This window comes from Coccinella septempunctata, chromosome 4, assembly GCF_907165205.1.
Source record: "Coccinella septempunctata chromosome 4, icCocSept1.1, whole genome shotgun sequence".
NCBI lineage: Eukaryota > Metazoa > Arthropoda > Insecta > Coleoptera > Coccinellidae > Coccinella > Coccinella septempunctata.
The window spans coordinates 19,322,517-19,341,246 of record NC_058192.1 but is presented as its reverse complement, the minus strand read 5'-3'; the positions used below and the strand labels follow the sequence as shown (position 1 = coordinate 19,341,246).

At 35.5% G+C, this 18,730-nt stretch overlaps 2 protein-coding genes across 2 annotated transcripts in view; one reads left to right on the top strand and one right to left on the bottom strand.

Annotated features, from left to right (window-relative positions):
- The window catches only part of LOC123311779 (ATP-binding cassette subfamily C member 4-like), a 42,660-nt gene that overhangs the window by 1,354 nt on the left and 22,576 nt on the right, over nt 1-18,730 (bottom strand). Inside the window, exons 4-13 of the mRNA XM_044895871.1 lie at nt 12,961-13,300; nt 10,933-11,155; nt 6,251-6,546; nt 3,729-4,074; nt 2,265-2,710; nt 1,647-1,805; nt 992-1,588; nt 718-868; nt 436-666; nt 75-373 (exon numbers count right to left, since the gene is read on the bottom strand). Of these exons, the coding sequence (XP_044751806.1) occupies nt 75-373; nt 436-666; nt 718-868; nt 992-1,588; nt 1,647-1,805; nt 2,265-2,710; nt 3,729-4,074; nt 6,251-6,546; nt 10,933-11,155; nt 12,961-13,300 (3,088 nt within the window). The remainder of the gene's footprint in view (nt 1-74; nt 374-435; nt 667-717; nt 869-991; nt 1,589-1,646; nt 1,806-2,264; nt 2,711-3,728; nt 4,075-6,250; nt 6,547-10,932; nt 11,156-12,960; nt 13,301-18,730) is intronic.
- LOC123311782 (E3 ubiquitin-protein ligase SIAH1-like) lies at nt 14,969-18,474 on the top strand. The gene is made up of 3 exons (XM_044895873.1): nt 14,969-15,127; nt 16,513-16,761; nt 17,761-18,474. The coding sequence occupies exons 2-3, from the start codon at nt 16,521-16,523 to the stop codon at nt 18,312-18,314; spliced, it is 795 nt and encodes a 264-aa protein (XP_044751808.1). The 5' UTR covers nt 14,969-15,127; nt 16,513-16,520; the 3' UTR covers nt 18,315-18,474.

Below are 18,730 nucleotides of genomic sequence, written 5' to 3'. Positions count from 1 at the left end.
ATCGTTCGTCAAAATTGGGCATGAGTTTGAGACATTCAGAAAAAAGTGTGAAACGTTATAGTAAAAATAATAACCTTTTCCTTTGGATTGATGACAATGTTCAAATTCTTGAGAACAAGAGGTGTATCGTTGCTGTATCTTAGACCCATATTTTTGAAGGTAATTTTTCCAGTTGGTGGCCAATCGGAAGGTGGTATCTTTGGTTTTTGGGGTTGCGGTTCTTTCTCCAGAGTATCATATTCAAGTACCCTCTCTACAGATAACAACTGATTGGTGATTTCTGCTGATTGTCGCATACCCCATTGTACAATTCCAGTCAATGCCATGGCTTGTGTGATCGCCAAACCCACCTCGCTCCCATCAAGACCAAAATCTGTTTAAAGTGGGGAAGATGATGAGATTTACATATGGAAAGTTTCGGGTGGTTAAACTCACCTAAACCATAAATGAGGAAGCTGTACGTTACTATTCCAACGAAAATGAAACATGCAAAGTCCATACTGAAACCATAGGCAGAGCTTGCCGTGATGTACATAAACCAGGCACTTGTGTGGTAATCTTGATGTTTATCGAATTCATCTGATAAAACATCCTGGGCGTTGAATGCTCTAATCGTGGTTAAACCATTCATGGACGCTCCTAAATGGGTGAAAACTGGCCCTCGCACTGAAACGGTACCAATGTAGGAGCTGTAACATTAACATAATCTATACTCACTTATTCCTTCCAATCTCTTTATGTTTTTTGATGACTTCAAGAAGATTTTTCGGATTATCAGGAAGAAAACACCGATAAAGGCTACCATGATGAGGAAGTAGGGGTTCACAATTGCAACCAAGGCCATCGATCCTACCATTGTGAGTATGATCTGAAAATGGAAAATTAATACGGCTGATTAATTATGGCAGGAAAAAGTTAAAAGCCTGGATGATTCCAATCCATCGCCACATGATACTCATAATACACTCAAACAAAAAAATTAATAATTCACCTGAGTAGCATCCAGAATGACCTTCGGCAGCAACTCGTCAATTGAACCTAAATCTTTAGAGAATCTGTTGAGTATTCTACCCCCGGGGTTAGTGTCGAAAAACCTCATGGTCGTTCCAATTACTTTATAGAACAAATTGTCGTGCAGCTTTTGGGAGCACATCATGGCAAGCTTATAGAAAGCTAGGGATCTCCATAAAGCAATAAAGAATAGGGCAATAACAAGACCTCCGCCGATGTATAGGCAGGTTTCTGTAGACCATTGCGCGGTTGCCATCGACACCCTTGCCATTTCTTCAGTAGCCAAAGTAGCGTTTCTGTGTTCCTCGATCCTTACCCAGTAACTTATGAAAAAATCAATGGAGCTAGCCAAGACTTGTGTTAATATGTAGAGGAAAATAACGAACGTGACCACGCAGTAATTCGATCCAGAGTGAAGATAATTGAAGAAAAGAGAGCCTTTGACTTTTCCTTTCGAACTTTCCTCTTGCATATCCTTGAAGTTTCGTTTTTCGAGTTCTTCTTCATCGGGTTCTTCCAGTAGTAGACTTTCCGGTATACTCAACTCGCTCACGGAACTCGATAGTGATAATTTTTTCTGAAATTTCAATTATTCTTAAGGCAATCGTTCATATTTGTGGCAGCGATATACTTACCCTAACTGAAACTTGCCTCTTCGTTATTTTTGGAGGATCTATTGTGAGAGTCTTCTGTTTCTCTTCCTCCATATGATCAGGATCTGTCTTCAGAAGCTGCGCGTAGGAATTCTCCACGTTGGCTAGTACATTGAACGTACCTTGACTCACAATACTACCCTGCGAAGAAAATGATTTACATCTGAATGGGTCCACTGTGTGAAAGGATATTTTTTTCAATTTCCACAGATATTACCCTTACTGAAACACGCTAGTCGAAAGAGTGTTACCATTGAGTATTAACTCAAATGGTACATAATGTTACATAATTTTCCAATTCAACGAAAGAAGCAGTTTTGGTGAAGAAGTTTTTGGAACTGTTAATTAATCATCATGTGCTCGATATGCAGCCTGTCATCACTTTCTGCAGTTGATCGAAGCACTGACCTTTATTATATAGATATATAGAAGCGGCCAAAGTCTGAGACTTCTCTTGTAGTAATTGGCCACGAAATACACCATCGGCACACAAGATCTGATTGATATCTCGAGGATTACAACGACTTTCAATTAGGTTTAAGAGGAAAGCACAACCTTAATATCCAATGTTTGACTATGATATATAAACAGAACACTCACATTCTGCAAAATGATGATGTTATCAGCATTCTTCAGATGATGCACCTGATGTGTCACCAAAATCCTCGCTTTGTCCTTCAAGTACCCATTGATACACTGCTCGTACAAATGCTTGGAGACGTGGATGTCCACAGCGCTGAGAGGATCGTCTAGAAGATAAATATCAGCGTCTCTGTAGACAGCTCTGGCTAGATTGATTCTAGCCTTCTGACCTCCGCTGAGGGAAGCCCCCCTGTCGCCTACCAAAGAAAGATCACCTTCCGGGAATTGCTGGAAGTCCTTTTCCAAACTGCAGACACGTACCACCTCATTGTATCTTTTTTTGTTGTATTCCGAGCCGAATAAAATATTTTGTCGAACGGAGGCGCCAAACACCCATGGTTCTTGGGAAGCGTAAGAAACACTACCGTTTACTATTTTGGTTCCAGAGGTAATCACCAGTTCTCCTATGGAAAGGTAATGAAGATAATGAAAAGAAATATTTAACAATTTTGTACGAGTGGGTTATACTTCGAATAATATAAGTTTTTCAGAGCGGAAAGAAAGATTTAACCCTATAAACACCTGTTGATGTGAGGATTAACGTATCAAACACCATTCCGAGTTAAAAAGAAGCTCTAGGGCGTTGAATTACAGAAATTCAAGTAGGAATGCCTGTCACCGTAGTGCAAAAAGTTAGGAAGTATAAATTTATAAATATAACTCCACTGCCTTAGTGTCGCCTTAAACAGAACAATGCATTCATACCACTACAATGGCATTACATGTATTTATGTTCAAATAATGGCATGCATACAATTAATGAATTCTGTACCGGCAATCATGGGGTCGTAGGTCCTGCTCAGGGAAGTTTTTTTACAGAATTACTCACGTACTTCAACGCCTTTCGCGCTGCAATAAAAATAAAGGCGTTTTTTATATTAAGCCTTTCGATATTATAAGCGTTTCTTGTTGTGTGTCGCTGCAAAAAGATCACCACCATCAGGCATTATATGGATGAGATGACGCTCCTTTAGAACTGCCAAAAATTCGGACCAAAAGGTCCGATACAAATCGACAAGGTAAGTCATATATTTTAAGAATTCAACAATAGATTATTGAGTTCAAAAGAATCAGTGATCATTCCACTCGATTGAATTTTTGTAAATTACATTTTTTCACGGATTTTCAACCATGATAAAGAGAAATAGGGTTTTTCTGTTAATCTACATTAACAAGCTAAAGCATATACTTTCAAAATGTCTGCCACGATGTAATCTGTTGTTCCAGGCGACAGACTCTCATAACGCCGCGACACAATCGTGTGGCTGGACCCACTGGCATAAAAGCGTTCTAACTTCAAACAGAACAACGTGTTTATAAATATCTAATAAATAGCAAAGCCATTTTCATCGCAGAGCGACAAACGTTGAAAAACGCGTGCACAAAATAGGCGCACCCAATATTATTTAGCTCTGGACCCACCTAGAACAGTTTCCAACAAGGAACTCTTTCCACTACCGACAGGTCCGATAATCCCTAAGAGTTCGCCTCTTCTTACAGATATGGAAATATTCTTCAAGGTGTCATCTGAAGATGCTATATTCCACTTGGCAGTAACATCCTTCAAGCAGAGATCGATATCATCTGACACCGATCGAAAATCATTGTTATTTGGTGGAGGATCAGTGAAGATATACTCGTCGTTGGTTAAAAACTGTTGCAATCTTTTCACAGCTACCAGAAGCTCGGCAACTTCCGATATACCCCGAACGAACATTGTGGACATGGTCTGCGCCAAAATGTTGTAGTAACTCATGAGTACGAAGACCTGAAAAAAATGAGAGAAACGTTCAAGTGCGCTCTTGCTAATCTAAATAAGAGTAAAGATATATCAATTATGCCATACCATATTGTAACAAATCCAAAAATCATTTTGTGACGCATTCTACTCATACAAAAAATGAATCTATGACATTATGATCAGAGGCGTAGCAAGCTCTTGTGACACCCGGGGCGGAATTTCAACATGTCGCCCCCCAACATTACATAACATTGTTGAGCCTTTTTTGTTTGTTAACAAAATTACAAGTTTTTATTTGAAGTGTTTGAAACATGGGCATAGAGGTGTGAAGGGCAACACGTAAAATATTATATTTCAATGAAAAAAATCAGTTTTTTGCACAAATTCAACAACTTATCAGCATCTTTTCTTTCAGAACTTCTTTTTTCTGACTTTGCTCTTGCAAACTGAGAAATAGTCTCATCAAAGTCGATCCCTCTGGCTACACCATGCTCATTGGATAAAATAGCCAAGCAAGATAGTCGAGCTTGGCTCATAGTAGATCTGAGATAACTTTGAATAAGCTTAGTTTTGGAAAAATTCAGAAACATAATGTAAGGTAAACTCCAAGTGCTAACGTTAAATTTGGAACAGAATCTGAAAGCTCATACTCGACATTAAACTGCAATAGTCTCAAAGAACTCTACTTCAGAGCTTCTTCTTCAGGAACGCTAGCCGAACTTTTAAAAACCTCCTCAGACGTGGGATTTCTTCCAAAATGTCTTCTGAAGGCATTTCTTCATAACTCCAAACTGAACTGCCAACTAATTCTAGCAATTCAGTTTCTGAACTCTTCAGCAAGTTCTTGGTCTGCAAGATAGCACACCTGATATCACTTCCATGCCTTGGCAACGAGTGTTTATTTTTTGTTGAAACGTGTCAATGCACCCTAACATCGATCATCCGATATCTTTTTCTCCGGCATAGATTTCCTTCTTCTGAAGGTTCTTCTTTTGGCGGTAGGAATTTTCATCTCGTCACAAATACCTTTCGCAAATTCCATAGGAATAAGTGTCGAAAAGTTCCTCATAAGAATGAGAAGTTTAAAAGCCTTTTTTCTTCTAGTGCACTATTCCATAGACTACTCAAATAGCACAAGAATGAAAAATCACATTCTGCAGTTAATAAAGTTTGAGCTGCTCTTCAAGTGTGGATAGTTTCTGAAGGGTCACAAAGTTCCTCAATGCTATATCGGCAATCTTCTTGGAACTTTGGAATACAGTCTTAACAGCTTCATACTGAGCACTCCACCTTGTCAGTCCTCCTGCTACTTCTCAACAGATCGACCTTCACTAAATTGCGAAAGTGTGCATATGTAGATTACCTACCTCTGCTCCTCATCCTATCACATTTCGAACTATCAAAACGCATGGGAAAACAAAACTCACCCAAATTCCTAAATAGCTGCCAGATCGAAGAGGTAGAATAATCTGGACCACTGATTCAATATTTTATTTCTGTACGATTATACGTACACCACGGCACCAATAACACAGCTAGTCTAGATTACCACAAAGAAGCACAAGCAATAAACGAGTAAACGACGCTTGCGTATTATTGCAGTCGAATTTAGGTACTGACGCAGACGCACTGAGGATGAATGACAAAATTAAACTACTGGAAGAGACAGGCGCAGTGGAAACATAATGGGTCATAAATCACTCCACCCGGACACTCGCTGCTCCTACTCTATTTAGCCCTGACTACAAGTTTCCTTCTCGACGCCATCGTACTCTTTGCTCACTGTTCCGCTCCTCGCTTAGTAGCCATTTTCAAAGATTAACCTTCCTCTTTGCCATTATACGATATCTATCCTAATAGATAATTGTACTTCACCCACAATTTTAGCGATCGTACGTAAACTATATCTAAAATCGATCCGACTTAGATGTACTTCTTTATTCTTTGCTAGGAAAATACGCTCTAATCAAATATAAGCCTCTCAAGATACATTTTTGTCACCCCCACAGGGCTGGCACCCGGGGCGGTCCGCCCCCTCCGCACCCCCCTTCCTACGCCTCTGATTATGATCTCTTAATGTTTTAGCTTCATCATTTGGCTAAGAGAAAAAGGATATGGATCTTATTATATCACTCGTAACTGCGATGTCGATAAACAACCTTCAATTTTAGATGCGACTAAAGTCCATTTCCGTCTCACTTACCTTAGAGGTAGTTATAGGTTGATCAGTCAACGCCATGGTCATCAAGGTGCAGTAAAGGGCGGCTCTGGTTGTGAACAGATTAAAAGTCATGTACAGGCCTCTGACGTAGGAAGATTTTATGATGATCTTGAGCTCATTTTTTCTGGCTATCTTAATTAGTTTGGCAAATGGCTTCTCCCAAGCGTACATTTTGATCACTTGTACACCGGAAAGTATTTCGTCCATGAGCCTTACCCTTTCATCAGTTTTTTGAGCAGTTTGTTTTCTGTATACGGCTGACAATTTTCCTGTATAACCTAAAAAAAACTGTGTCATAAAGTCTGGCTGAGATATTCTTTCAACTTTCAATTTCAAAATTAAAAATTTTCGAATATGCAATTGATCTGGTCGATGCCTGATAAAAATTCATGATTACACAAATGTATCTGGTCTCATTTGACGTGTATGTATACATGTGTATTTCGGACTGTTTCTTTTAAACAGGTTCTCAAAGTTGACGGATTTTTCAGAATAATGAAAAATATTAGTTTTAACACAAGTTTCGTGAAATTATCTTGAAAAATAACCGATTAATGATAAAAATGGTTCAGCATTATATTCTGCGTCCAATGGCATCAAGTCCGTTGTTTTATTACCGATTTCAAAACAATTTTATTTGTTGAGTCACCGTCCAAAATACAAGTACAATTGGGCTGTGGTACTTGATTGAAACAAAAAGTCAAATCTTTGCCGATATGCTGTCATTCCACCCCAAACAAAATATCAAAAAGACATCGCCAATTTTACACAATGGCTTAGTATTTTCTGCTAACGACATAACTATAGGAAAGAAGAAAGTAAATCATTAAAAAAATTAAGCTCTTGGAAAGGGAGATGCTCTTAGTATTATAACTAATAAAAAAACATCATTCCCCAAATCAAATTATCATTGTGCTGTGGTCTCTGATTCTGCTCTATCTTTTTGGTGATCTTGGCCCTCTGGACTTCTTGAGGATTTGTTCAATTTATTTATGTAATGCTTGAGGAGATAATAAAGATGATGAGGAAGTGAATTTGTATTCAAGAGGGCTCTCAACCTTGCCTGAGGGATGGTGAAAAACATGATTTTTTAAGAGCTGTGATACTGTAAAACTTCATAGTTTTGGTTATAAATCTTATACGAGGAAGAAAAATGTGCATACAGCACAGAGAGCAGTTGCTAGAGGGTGTGGATCTTCCATGTATGATGAAAAGAGACACAAGTTCAAAATGTTATTGTTTTAAAATGGGTGGTAAAAAACATTCTTAATGGCAAATAGGAAATGGATCACGCCTTCATAGTAAGGTAGGTAAATAATAAACCAATTAATTCAGATGCGTAACATCAGCAGATAATTAAATCAACGAATGTTACGATCTAAATCGAACTAATAAACTACCATCGCTCGAAGTATTACCAGAAATTTCATTTCATCGACCATGGTCAGCATCTACTCTTTGTCGACGAAATGAAATTTCTAGTAATACTTCGAGCGATGGTAGTTTGTTAGTTCGATTTAGATCGTAACATTCGTTGATTTAATTATCTGCGGATGTTATGCATCTGAATTAATTTGTTTATTCTTAATGTCTTCTGATGCATAGAATTAAATGCTCAAGCAATTCCATAGAGATCAATTTAATCATCATCAGGAGATATTTTCATAAAACGAATAGTTTTCGTATAATGAAAAATTGGTCAAACTTTCAGAACCTGTACAACGGAAACAGTCTGAAATAAATGTGTCTAGTCTCTTTTGACGCAAAGTTTATTACTCTACATAACAAGTCGTATCGTGCATGTTTTCGAAATTTTCGGTCCTTCCTATGATCGAAAAACGGCGAAAACACCACTTTAGGTGTCAAATTTTAGCTCCTTTAACTACTTATGGCATATTTGAAGCCACAATAAATTATTTGGCCATAAAGTGCTGATTTTGAGTTCTATCCACTGAAACACTGAAGGCAAAAGCGATATCATATGTGAAATTTGAATCCGGCTAAAACTATTTCATGCAATCGTATTCTGAAATCGACCCCATAATTGCAAATTTAAAATCCGCTGCAACTTCTTAAGGCAACTAAAGAAATTTTCAGGGTCAATAGCTGTTCATTCATGAAAAATTAGTTTCAGTTGAAGAAATTTTCATCTGAATTTACTTTCTATTGAACGTATCACGTATGATCGCTTTTATGATCAGTTCGACTAACAACAATTATTACAACTGCAGTGGCCTATTGTGTATTGAACTTCGAAAGCCCACATTTCAATTCCAGCACAGCGTAATCTGGACATTATTTCCGGTAAGAAGACGAACACATCAAGAAGATTTACGTGAATAAATAGGGAACTGTTAATGTGGCGGTTCTGGGGTTCCCATGTCATACAATTTAAAATTATTGTGTTCGGCCGCACTGTTAAGATCACGCGTGCCATGCCGACAAAGCTACTCGGGGGAGAGCGGTGGTCGTTTCAAATCTCGAGACATCACGTTTTTTCAGCCGCCAGAAATTACGTTTACGTGGTTAATTGACGCCGACAGCGCTGTCGAGATTTTCGGAATGGGTGCAATAATTCATGATTAAAATGTGAGCATATCACGTCCAATAGTTAAACTTAATTATGTTACCAGAGAATTAGCCTATATTTGCCGAATGGGCTTTCTGGCTTTCAGGACAGAATTCGATATTTATAAATATTCAAACCCGCAAGGATAAACGGAAATTTTAATCGTTCCTTCGTGATTGTAGCCCCCAGTGCGGTAACTAAGAATTGGGGGGGGGGGCAAGGAGAAGGTTGTAGCCCTTATATAAATTTTAGAAATATGTGAACATTTATATGAAATAATTACAACTAACAGGTACAAGGAATACAAATATAAAATGGAAATGAAAATATGATACCAAAAAGGCAAAATAAGCAAATTCTATAAAAATTGGAATTCAAAAAATATTGAAATGACAATGAAAACATGTTTACAGGGTGGGCAAAATTGGTGATATCTGAACTACAACTTTTTAACCCAAAGGGATAGAAGAAAGAAGAAAATGAAATGGCACATTACGTCTTTTTTCGAGAAACTAAACTAATATCTTCTTTAATTTTCGAGTTATAGACCAAAACTGAAATTTGGGGGATCTCAACTTTGGTCTGTTGCTAGGATGTTGAAATTAAAACATTAGGCAGACACTTTTGATGATTGATAGCAATCTAGTTGCATACTATGATATTTTCCAACAGGTTTGTTTGCGAATCTTTCCAATTCATTTTGGAATACTATTTTCATAAAAAGAAATAGATCTTTAAATACATCTCAGCAAATAAACCTGTTGAAAAAAATTATAGTACCTACGCCACTAGATGCCTATCGAAAAAATTTCTGTATAATGCGTTCATTTCAACATCCTCATCCAAGCACAAATAGGAACGGAGATAATGACCAAAGTTGAAATCGCCCAAAATTAAATTTTGGTATTTAACTCGAAAACAGAAGAAGATAGAGGAATGCAGTCGATATGGCATTATTAGTTTCTTGAAAAATGACGACAGTAATGTGCCATTCGTTTTCCTTTATCTCTTTGGTTAAAAAATTGTAGTTCAGGTATCACCAATTTTGCCCATCCTGTACAGGGTGAGTCTTTGACTCGTATAAATATTTTACAGTAGAGTCTTGAGGTCAAAACAAACACACTTTTTTCTATACCATTTTTTCCGATTCAGACCTGATAAAAAGATATAGCCATTTTAACTTTTCATAATGAGCTGTACCACGCCTGGAAAAACAAATATCCCTTCAGAATAACTAGCTAAATCTGTGACACTATACTTCTGTGAATCTTTTAAAAAGAGTACGCAATTTTTTGAGTTTGAGTTTCTCAGATATTTTTTATTTTTGAACATCTAATTATTTGAAAATAGAGCATTATACTAGCAAATATGAATAAAACTTTTATTTCACAAAACGTTCAAATAGATAATAGCATCCAACTTAGTTTCAAGAGCTGTGTTATTTTCATTTTTGGTATTTTTATGGTACGTAATGTTAATAATGAGAAAACTGGAAGACATTGAGTTATACCTTGTGTTCGAAAAAGATACATCAAATAAATGAAAAACTATACTGCGAAATTCATTTCATTCGATGAAACCGTTTCCTGTATCTTTTGAAAAGTCAAAATAAAAATATTGATCGACAAAAAAAATAATACCTTTGGTAAATTCGAGGGTGTCCTGTGTCCTATTCAATAAAAAAACTTCGAAGGTCTTTCCGGTGTATTAAGCATTAGGTACTTTTGATATAATGTCAAGTTCCATGCATTCAGCTTCAACAGTCTTAAAAAACTACCTAATTTAATTCGGTCGAGTTATCTTCAGCCTTCATAACAGAAGGAAAATGGAAGATTTTCGGTATATTATTTCCTTAACTGAGCCTCTTGGAACAGAAAAAAATGATACACGGGCATTTTCATGTATTGAATTCAGTTTAGTTTATCATTGAATTATAAATTTCCAAGGGCGTGCGTTACATGGAAACCTTGACTCATTTTTGCTGAGTGTCTAGAAGTTTTGGCATTTTTACGATTTTTTCCCAAAAATATGAAATAGCGTATGAATAGATCATTTCTGAAATTCGACCCAATAAATTGACGTACTTTGTACTCACTTTGCAGAGGGGTAACTATGAAAACAGGAGTGATTCCAACCAATCCTGCCCATCCAGCGTTTATGTACAAGAAATACATAACCAAAATTGCGGACAGAGGAGCAGCCCACATATGGTTGAGCATCACCGAGACGATGTCAAAACGACTCACGTCGTTTGACAAAAGATTAACTATTTTTCCAGAGGCTGTCTCCCCTAGTGCAGATCTACTCAGTCTTAAAGTCTGAAAACGAAATTGTTTCAGTATTTTACGATCATGTTATTTTGATATTTCTGGTCATTTTATGACCGAAATGGTAATACATAAATTCGTAGTCAAGTGACACAGATAACGAGTAGCTTGAAATAGACACATATGTACGATCCGTCCGTCAAACCAGAACAGCACAAGCTTATTTCATTATAATTATAATAATTATAGATAGAGGTGGCAAACGTGTAGAAAATTTCATTGGAAGTTGCCGCAAGTCGATTAACTTATAGTCGAGCTTATAGTGTCATTTCCAAACTTATTACCATATTTCAGATGAAGAACCAAAATCTTTACTTTCAGATTCAGAATTAGAAAACAACAATTTCCGCCAAGTCGTATTCCGCAAAATAAGCCCTTGAATTGTCAATAAAACATTCAAAGCTGTACCCACATCTGAAAAAAACCATCTTGCATACAAATGAGTGCATTTTATTATCTATAATTTCAGGCAAGGTTGTTTCAGCTCCCAATTTTTAACAATTACATATTAACTTTTGAAAAATGGGCTATGTTTAGTGTTTTCTCCGGATTTGCTCAGTGGAAAATGCATCGATCTCATCGCACAAAAAATATAGAGTAAGATCCCAGAGCGACCAGACATAACTTATCTTCACACAGATGAAACTTTAAAATTTCAGTAGAGTCTCATCTCATGTGCTTTGAATACCTGCGAACTTGTGGAGCTTGCCTAGTGACACCTGGGCAGATACAAAAGGTGGCAAAGGTAACTGAAAATAAGTGTCACTTAACTTATTTTCACATGGCTGATTTTTATATATATCTATGTTTTAAAGAATATTATTCTTCACTTTTTATGGGCCAAAACTCTCGCCAGATGCTTTGAAGCTGCACAAAAAATGAATGAACTTTACTTATTTTCACATGTCTGATATTGAAATATGTCATTGGAAGTAACCATAAAAAAATCACCCAAATATGAAAATTATTTAGCCGGGAGTGTAAGCGCGAGAACACTATGCATGCGTTTCATAGTGAGTGAGACTATGGTAACTCGGTTCCCTTTCACAATCTGTTTGGAGTCCCTTTACTGTATACTATACATTGCTCGCACATGGCACATACACATACCTAAGAGTATCAACTCTCGCACATACACAGCACATACTTATACATAATATACTAACTGACTGCATTCATAACCCCTTGTTAATTCAGATGCAATGGGGTAGTAATTTCTTTCGAATTCTTGAATAGTTAATGGTCAGGCATGTCTCTTATTAAAAGAATATTTATTTTATGTACAGTAGTACAGTCTCCATTATTGGAAATAATGTGGACCAAATTGGTTTCGGATAATCCAAATTTTGGTTAATCCAAATTTTTTTGTTTGGAAAATAGGAGTTTAGGATGTCTGTATCATAAGATCTAGAAGAAAATAAGTAAAGTTCATTTATTTTTCTTGCAGCTGCAAAACGTTTGGCAAGAGTTTTGGCCCATGGAAAGTGTCTGTCCCTTATAATATAACTTCAGAATAATATTTTTTAAAACATATATAAAAATCAGCCATGTGAAAATAAGTAACACTTATTTTTAATTATCTTTTTCACAATATTTCTTGTAGAAATGATACTTCAAAGGGATTTTCATACAGATGCTGTTTTTCCAAAGGGAGTAGTGCGTCTTCAATTAATTATGGACCAAGACAATAATTATAAAAAATTCCATATTCCGATATTTTCAGTTTTAGTTTAAACGATTGGCCACTCGGTTGAAGATTAAAAAGTGTTTTATTGAATCGATTTTGATATACTCACTTTTCTATAAATTAAGGCACAGCATGCTGCTCTCACTTTCATACCATAATGGAAGGCATTCACTATATATTGGTTAATTAAAACGGCACACAACGCATTCACCACAACCACAGCACTGGCGTACCACAATGCTTCCTCCCTCGTTGTAGTAGAATCTTTTCTAAAGTAACCCAAAAGATTGCCTAGCGCTATGGGTAAATACATCCTCAGGAAAATTTCTTGCACTAACACCGTAAAACCTAAGAAGGCATATTCTGGCCAGAAAGTCGCTGCCAGCACCTTGAGAAAGCTGGGTTTCTTCTTTAACTTTCGACATTTGTTGAGGTGATCGAACCATTTCCTGGAAAGCAAAAAATAATTTTTAGATATATCCAAATTGGGATTTTATGAATTCGTGAAATGTTTCCTATAAAATTTTAGCAATTTTGTGAAGTTTGATGATGAGGATTTCATTTACTTAGCGCCCGCAGTCAGTTTTCTGAAGAGAAGAATATGAGAAGTGTGACATTTCATTGTACAGGTTTTCTCATTCCTAGTGGAACCAACTTTATTGAAAAATATTCACTTTTTAGAAAATTCAATATGCACTTGATGACTCAGATGACATAGAGAGGTTGTTTTTCAGAAATAAAAAATTTAATGCCCTCATCCCTCATAAGCCTTCAAAGAGAACGATAACCAAAAAACATCAGCCATAAGTTGTAATTTACCAGCATAAAATTATTATGTTCCAAATTTCATGGACATTATATACTAGAAAATAAAAAAAAATCTTTACAGAATATCTGTGTCCCAGAAAGTATTCGCCAAATTATGTAGAAATTTAAAAAAATTTCAAAGTTGAAAACTATTGGTTGTCTATAAAATGACTTTTTGAAGGTTTGTGCGAAACACGAGTGTCTTCTGGCAAATAGTTTTTTTTACATCCCTTGGTATGAGTCCCACCAAATTTTTCACAAGTTTCGGTACTCTATAAAAAATTCGTATTTTGTATAGCGATAGTTATATTATGGACATTTCGAGCTTCCTTTGGTTGGAAGAACATCCGAACCAAGAATTGCAGATCTAAGGTCCCCTTGAGGACAGAATAAGGAAGGTAAATTATTTCCGAGATTTCAAAAATAATATACATTTTCCTGGAATTTTCAGGGTTTTTGAGATAGCATTTTCATCTGAGAGAAAACTTGGATATTTTCCAAACAAATTTTTTCATTTCCAAACATTCCCAAAAATCCTGAATCATATTGATATGCACACAGTTCTTCATTTTTATATTTTAAAACACACACATGAATGGTGAATCAGTACTTGTCTTTTATAATACATAAATGTAATTTATGTGGGAAAATTCCTGTTTGGACCAATACCAGTATAACCAAGTGCTTTGGCCACATTCCAAACTTCGATTTTGTAGGTGTATCAACTAATTTCCATCCCAATTTGCGTGATTGGCTCAAAGATGATGTGCTGGTTGTTCTGGTGAAATTAACTGTTCATATTTTAAGCGGTCTCAATTTTATTTCGACTACCATAGGGTATTTGAATGAATACACAGCAATATTTTTTATCAGAAATCTAATTGATTTATGTTATAATTTTTTCAATTATCTATCTTTTATGTGGGTCAGAAATTGTAAATTGAAAAATGGACATTTTCCATGAGTAAATGCATGATGATCTCAATTGCATGATGATGATGATTAAATTTGGGGAAAGGAATGCCTATATTATGTCAAATGGTTTTCAATGATTGTCCCAAATGAAGTACCTACAATGTGTTATTTAACTAATGAAAAAACATAAGAGATTGCAAGAATTTTCTTTTCGATAACGAGGTCTCTTTGTTTATAGAGATATCATCGTCGACAATTTAAAAAAAAATCCAATTTTCAATCGAATCAGTATTAATGAAAAATTTAAAATTTATGGAAGACTGATGCAATAAGGACCCAGAATAGCGTTCCTTCAATTATATTTATAACACAATTTTTCATATCTGCCCTATAACATGTTTCCTTTGTTTTGGATGACATACGTATAAGAACAAAAAATAAACGTTCACATACTGTTTGATTTTGGGAAAGTGTAGTCAGTCGAAGTAACATGGTAACTGTGAATAATTAAACGTATAAACTTTACGTTTTCGTGTTGTCTTGTGTTTTAAAAGGTATGAAATTTGTATTAAAGAATTCGTGAAAGAGTAATCCGATCTTATATGTTATTTCCGAAAGGAATTTGAATTTTTCCCATAATGAAAATCTGAAAAAATATTGGTAGAGATTTATTCCATAGGTGGAAATATTTCTCAGATGCATTTCGCTTGGACTTATCGAAAACTCCTAGGTAGAAGGTACAAGTTACTATCATGAATATGAAAATAACGTTTTGAGATTTTTGACTGATTTAATTTTTTCTTGTACAAGTAACGTCGATATTTTTTTTTAAAATGATAACGATATGTTATAGAATACAATAATATCACCTTGGAAATGTCGTTTAATAGATTAGGAATTAGGAAGTGGGTCTTATGAAGCATCGGAATTTTCTCTTAGGTTTTGAATTGTAGAAGTACTTAAAAACGTGATTAAACGAAGGGGTCTGTAAAAGAATGAAATAGTGAATAGTCTTACGAAGATATATTTTTCCACACAGAATTTACCTATTGTAAATAAATTTTTGATCACTATCAGCTAAGTCATCATCATTGAATTGCCGAAGATCAATTCTCTTCTAGTCTTTTTTTTTCATGAAATAATTGAACCTTCTTCTTCGAGCCACTGAGTTCTTTATTATTTTGTATTCAATTTTGGAAAATCAGTAAAAATTTCATATCAAATATTTCATGATGATTGCAAAGATTCTCAAACAATAATTGTAGCCTTCGAGAAATTTTTATTGCTGCTATTTTCAGCAATCAGGTATTTCATTCTCAGTTGTCATCACAGATTGCCTTCAATGAATCACAAATTGAATGGTGACAAAAAATGCGCCATGAAATTACAAACTAGGTGATAAATTCCACAAATAAAGCACATACAGAATGTTCCTAAATTGGAGATACAAACGAAGAGAGGAGTTCTTTTGAGTCATTTCAATAAAAAATGCTTCGTTTTCGAGATACAGTTGATTTTGAATTTTTGGATTGGTAACAAGTTGTGAAAACAAATTAATTATTAGAAATACCGAGTTTAATTTGATGTGTCAAAACTAACAATGAATTTATTCACCACAGCCTACTAACTGAATTTTCATGACAATTTAGATTTCGAGATAATCTTCGAATTTTTTTTCTCGAAATAGGTAGCACATACGACAGAACTATAAGAGGCCTTGAAGTTTAGTATAACAACATAGTTTCTTTTGGCATTTTTCCAAATTAACTGTGGCTCACAAAAAAAAGTTCTGTAGGAAAACAGGAAACAGTGTTCTAGAAAAAATATCATCCTGTAGACTAGCTTTCGAATTTGTCACATCGCATGGTGTGAGCTATCACTCATTGTTTACAATCCGTATAATATTGTCGACATTTTTTCTAATTGATTGATTTTTCAGAATCCAAAATGAATAATCCAGTTTTATCAGAATTCGAATGCCCCATATGCATGGAGTATATGATACCTCCAATTCACCAGTGTACCATGGGTCATACATTTTGTGTGAACTGCTTCGACAAGTTCTCAAAATGCCCAACATGCAGGAGCCCCAAAGGGGTTTCGAGAGCTTATGCTCTAGAAAGAATACATTCCAGTGTTATATTTCCTTGTCGGTTCAGGTCTGAAGGTTGCGAGGTGCAGATACTGGGTGAGTACATTTTATAATTAACTGATATGAACTCGGATCCAATTGTAGCATAAGACATAAGATGATTTAATTTTAACACAAATCAACGACAACAAATAAAAACTGAATCACTCTTTCGTTGATCTGTTCATTTGGGATGGGACATTTTTCATGATTCTGAGAATGAATCGATCCAGAAAGAAATTTGTTCGAAAACGCAATTAATTTTAGTTCCAATATGGAAATATTCTCGTTTTCGACAAATTTCACTCAAATTCTCATATCTCAAAACATCATTTTGTGTGAAGCCTCAAATGCTCAAGCAAAATGATTCAAAAACTGCTATTACTGTAAGTAAATAAACTGTAATATCAGTTCAAAATGTGATAGTGTGATTCATTCCCTCAATCTAGTCGACTGATATTGTTCTCCGATTTAGATTTTTATATTTACATAACTAATTAGTAGTTATAATTTTTTAGTTTCAGAAAGTTTGATACCTATCATCTTGAATATCTTTCCCATTTATTAAGAGGAGTTTAATAAATGAAAAAGATATATTGCAAAATTCCCCCATTCATTGCCAGAAATACCATTACAAAAATATATGCTTTTAGAGGGAAATAGACTGATTTAACGGCAAGTTCCAAAGTGCCTGATACATATTCCATTTTTGAACAGCCAGAATTATTTCACTGAGTGTAATCAGATTCTTTCATTTTAGAATATTGTCTTAAAAAATAGGATTGCCATAATCGATTACCTCAAATTTTAGGCATGTTTGTAACATTTTTCATATCAAAAAGAGCAGTTCAAAATACTAGTCGACCAGCTGTCTGAGCATATCCACAACAACAAAAAACTGTCTTTGATTTACTGAATTCAGTCCAAGATAAAGACTCGAATTATATATTACAAGGAGTTATCACTGTGTGTTAATTTTTATAATCCAAGTTGGAGAACGCAAAAAACTATGTTTATGAATAGATTTAATTAAAAAAAAATCATTTCGTTTTGCAGGATCCGAACTGAGCGACCATCAAGGCACATGTACCTTCGCTAAGAATCTTTGTCCCTTCGCAACTCCGATGTCCTGCCGCTGGCAGGGAAAGAGAAAGGAAATCGTCGAACATTGCAAAGAGGTGCATCCCAACAATATCCAGAGGGGCAACCACATCATCCTTAAATGTCCCATGTTCGACATCCTGGGTGGACAACCCGCTTTCTACTTCACCATCATACATGCCTACAGCCAGCAGTTCCTGTTCTGCTGGCACATAGATACTTCCGGTATCATACGATGGTCCATGTTCTTCATAGGAAACCCCAAGGAATCGAAGAGATACAAATTCACCATCTCCATAGGCAATCCGCATGGCAAACACGATCAGATTTTCATGTCCACAGGATGCGAGCAAATTGTGGAAGAATACGAGCTCTTCGACGACAAGTACTGCCTGACCAGTCCATACGAATCGGTGAAGAAACGATGTAACAAAAACGGCGATCTGCATTACGAGATCCGGATAGTCGACAAAACGTTCGAAAATTTAAAGGAGGAACGCATTGCTTGAACCACTTGATGTGTGTTGTCTTGTTCGTTGATTCCTTGTTAAGTTTGTTATATTTTACGACTCAAATTTTATGAATTTAAGTGTTTATAAGATGACGATATGTATAAAAAGAAATAGTAATATATTGTTCTTCGACAAGAAATAAATTATTTTTACATGACATGCTCATTTTTTTCCAGGATATTCCTGATTTTTTTGAACTACAAAGAGTTGTTACTAAAGTATTAGTAATATTGGGATTCAATGAGGTTTCATTTCGTACAAGAAATTATATTTGTGGACTAATAATATAACCTCCGATTTTTCCTCTCAGTGAACCATTCTTTTCCAGACTAAAGTAGGTATACGAAAGTTCTAGTTGAATATGAATTCAATAAGGATTTAAGGATTCAATTCCTACGAAAAGTTTCATTTTT

Coding starts and splice junctions, on each gene's coding strand:
- LOC123311782 (XM_044895873.1), top strand. CDS start 16,521: ATGAATAATCCAGTTTTATCAGAATTCGAATGCCCCATATGCATGGAG. Junction 16,762..17,760: donor TTGCGAGGTGCAGATACTGG/GTGAGTACATTT, acceptor TTCGTTTTGCAG/GATCCGAACTGAGCGACCAT.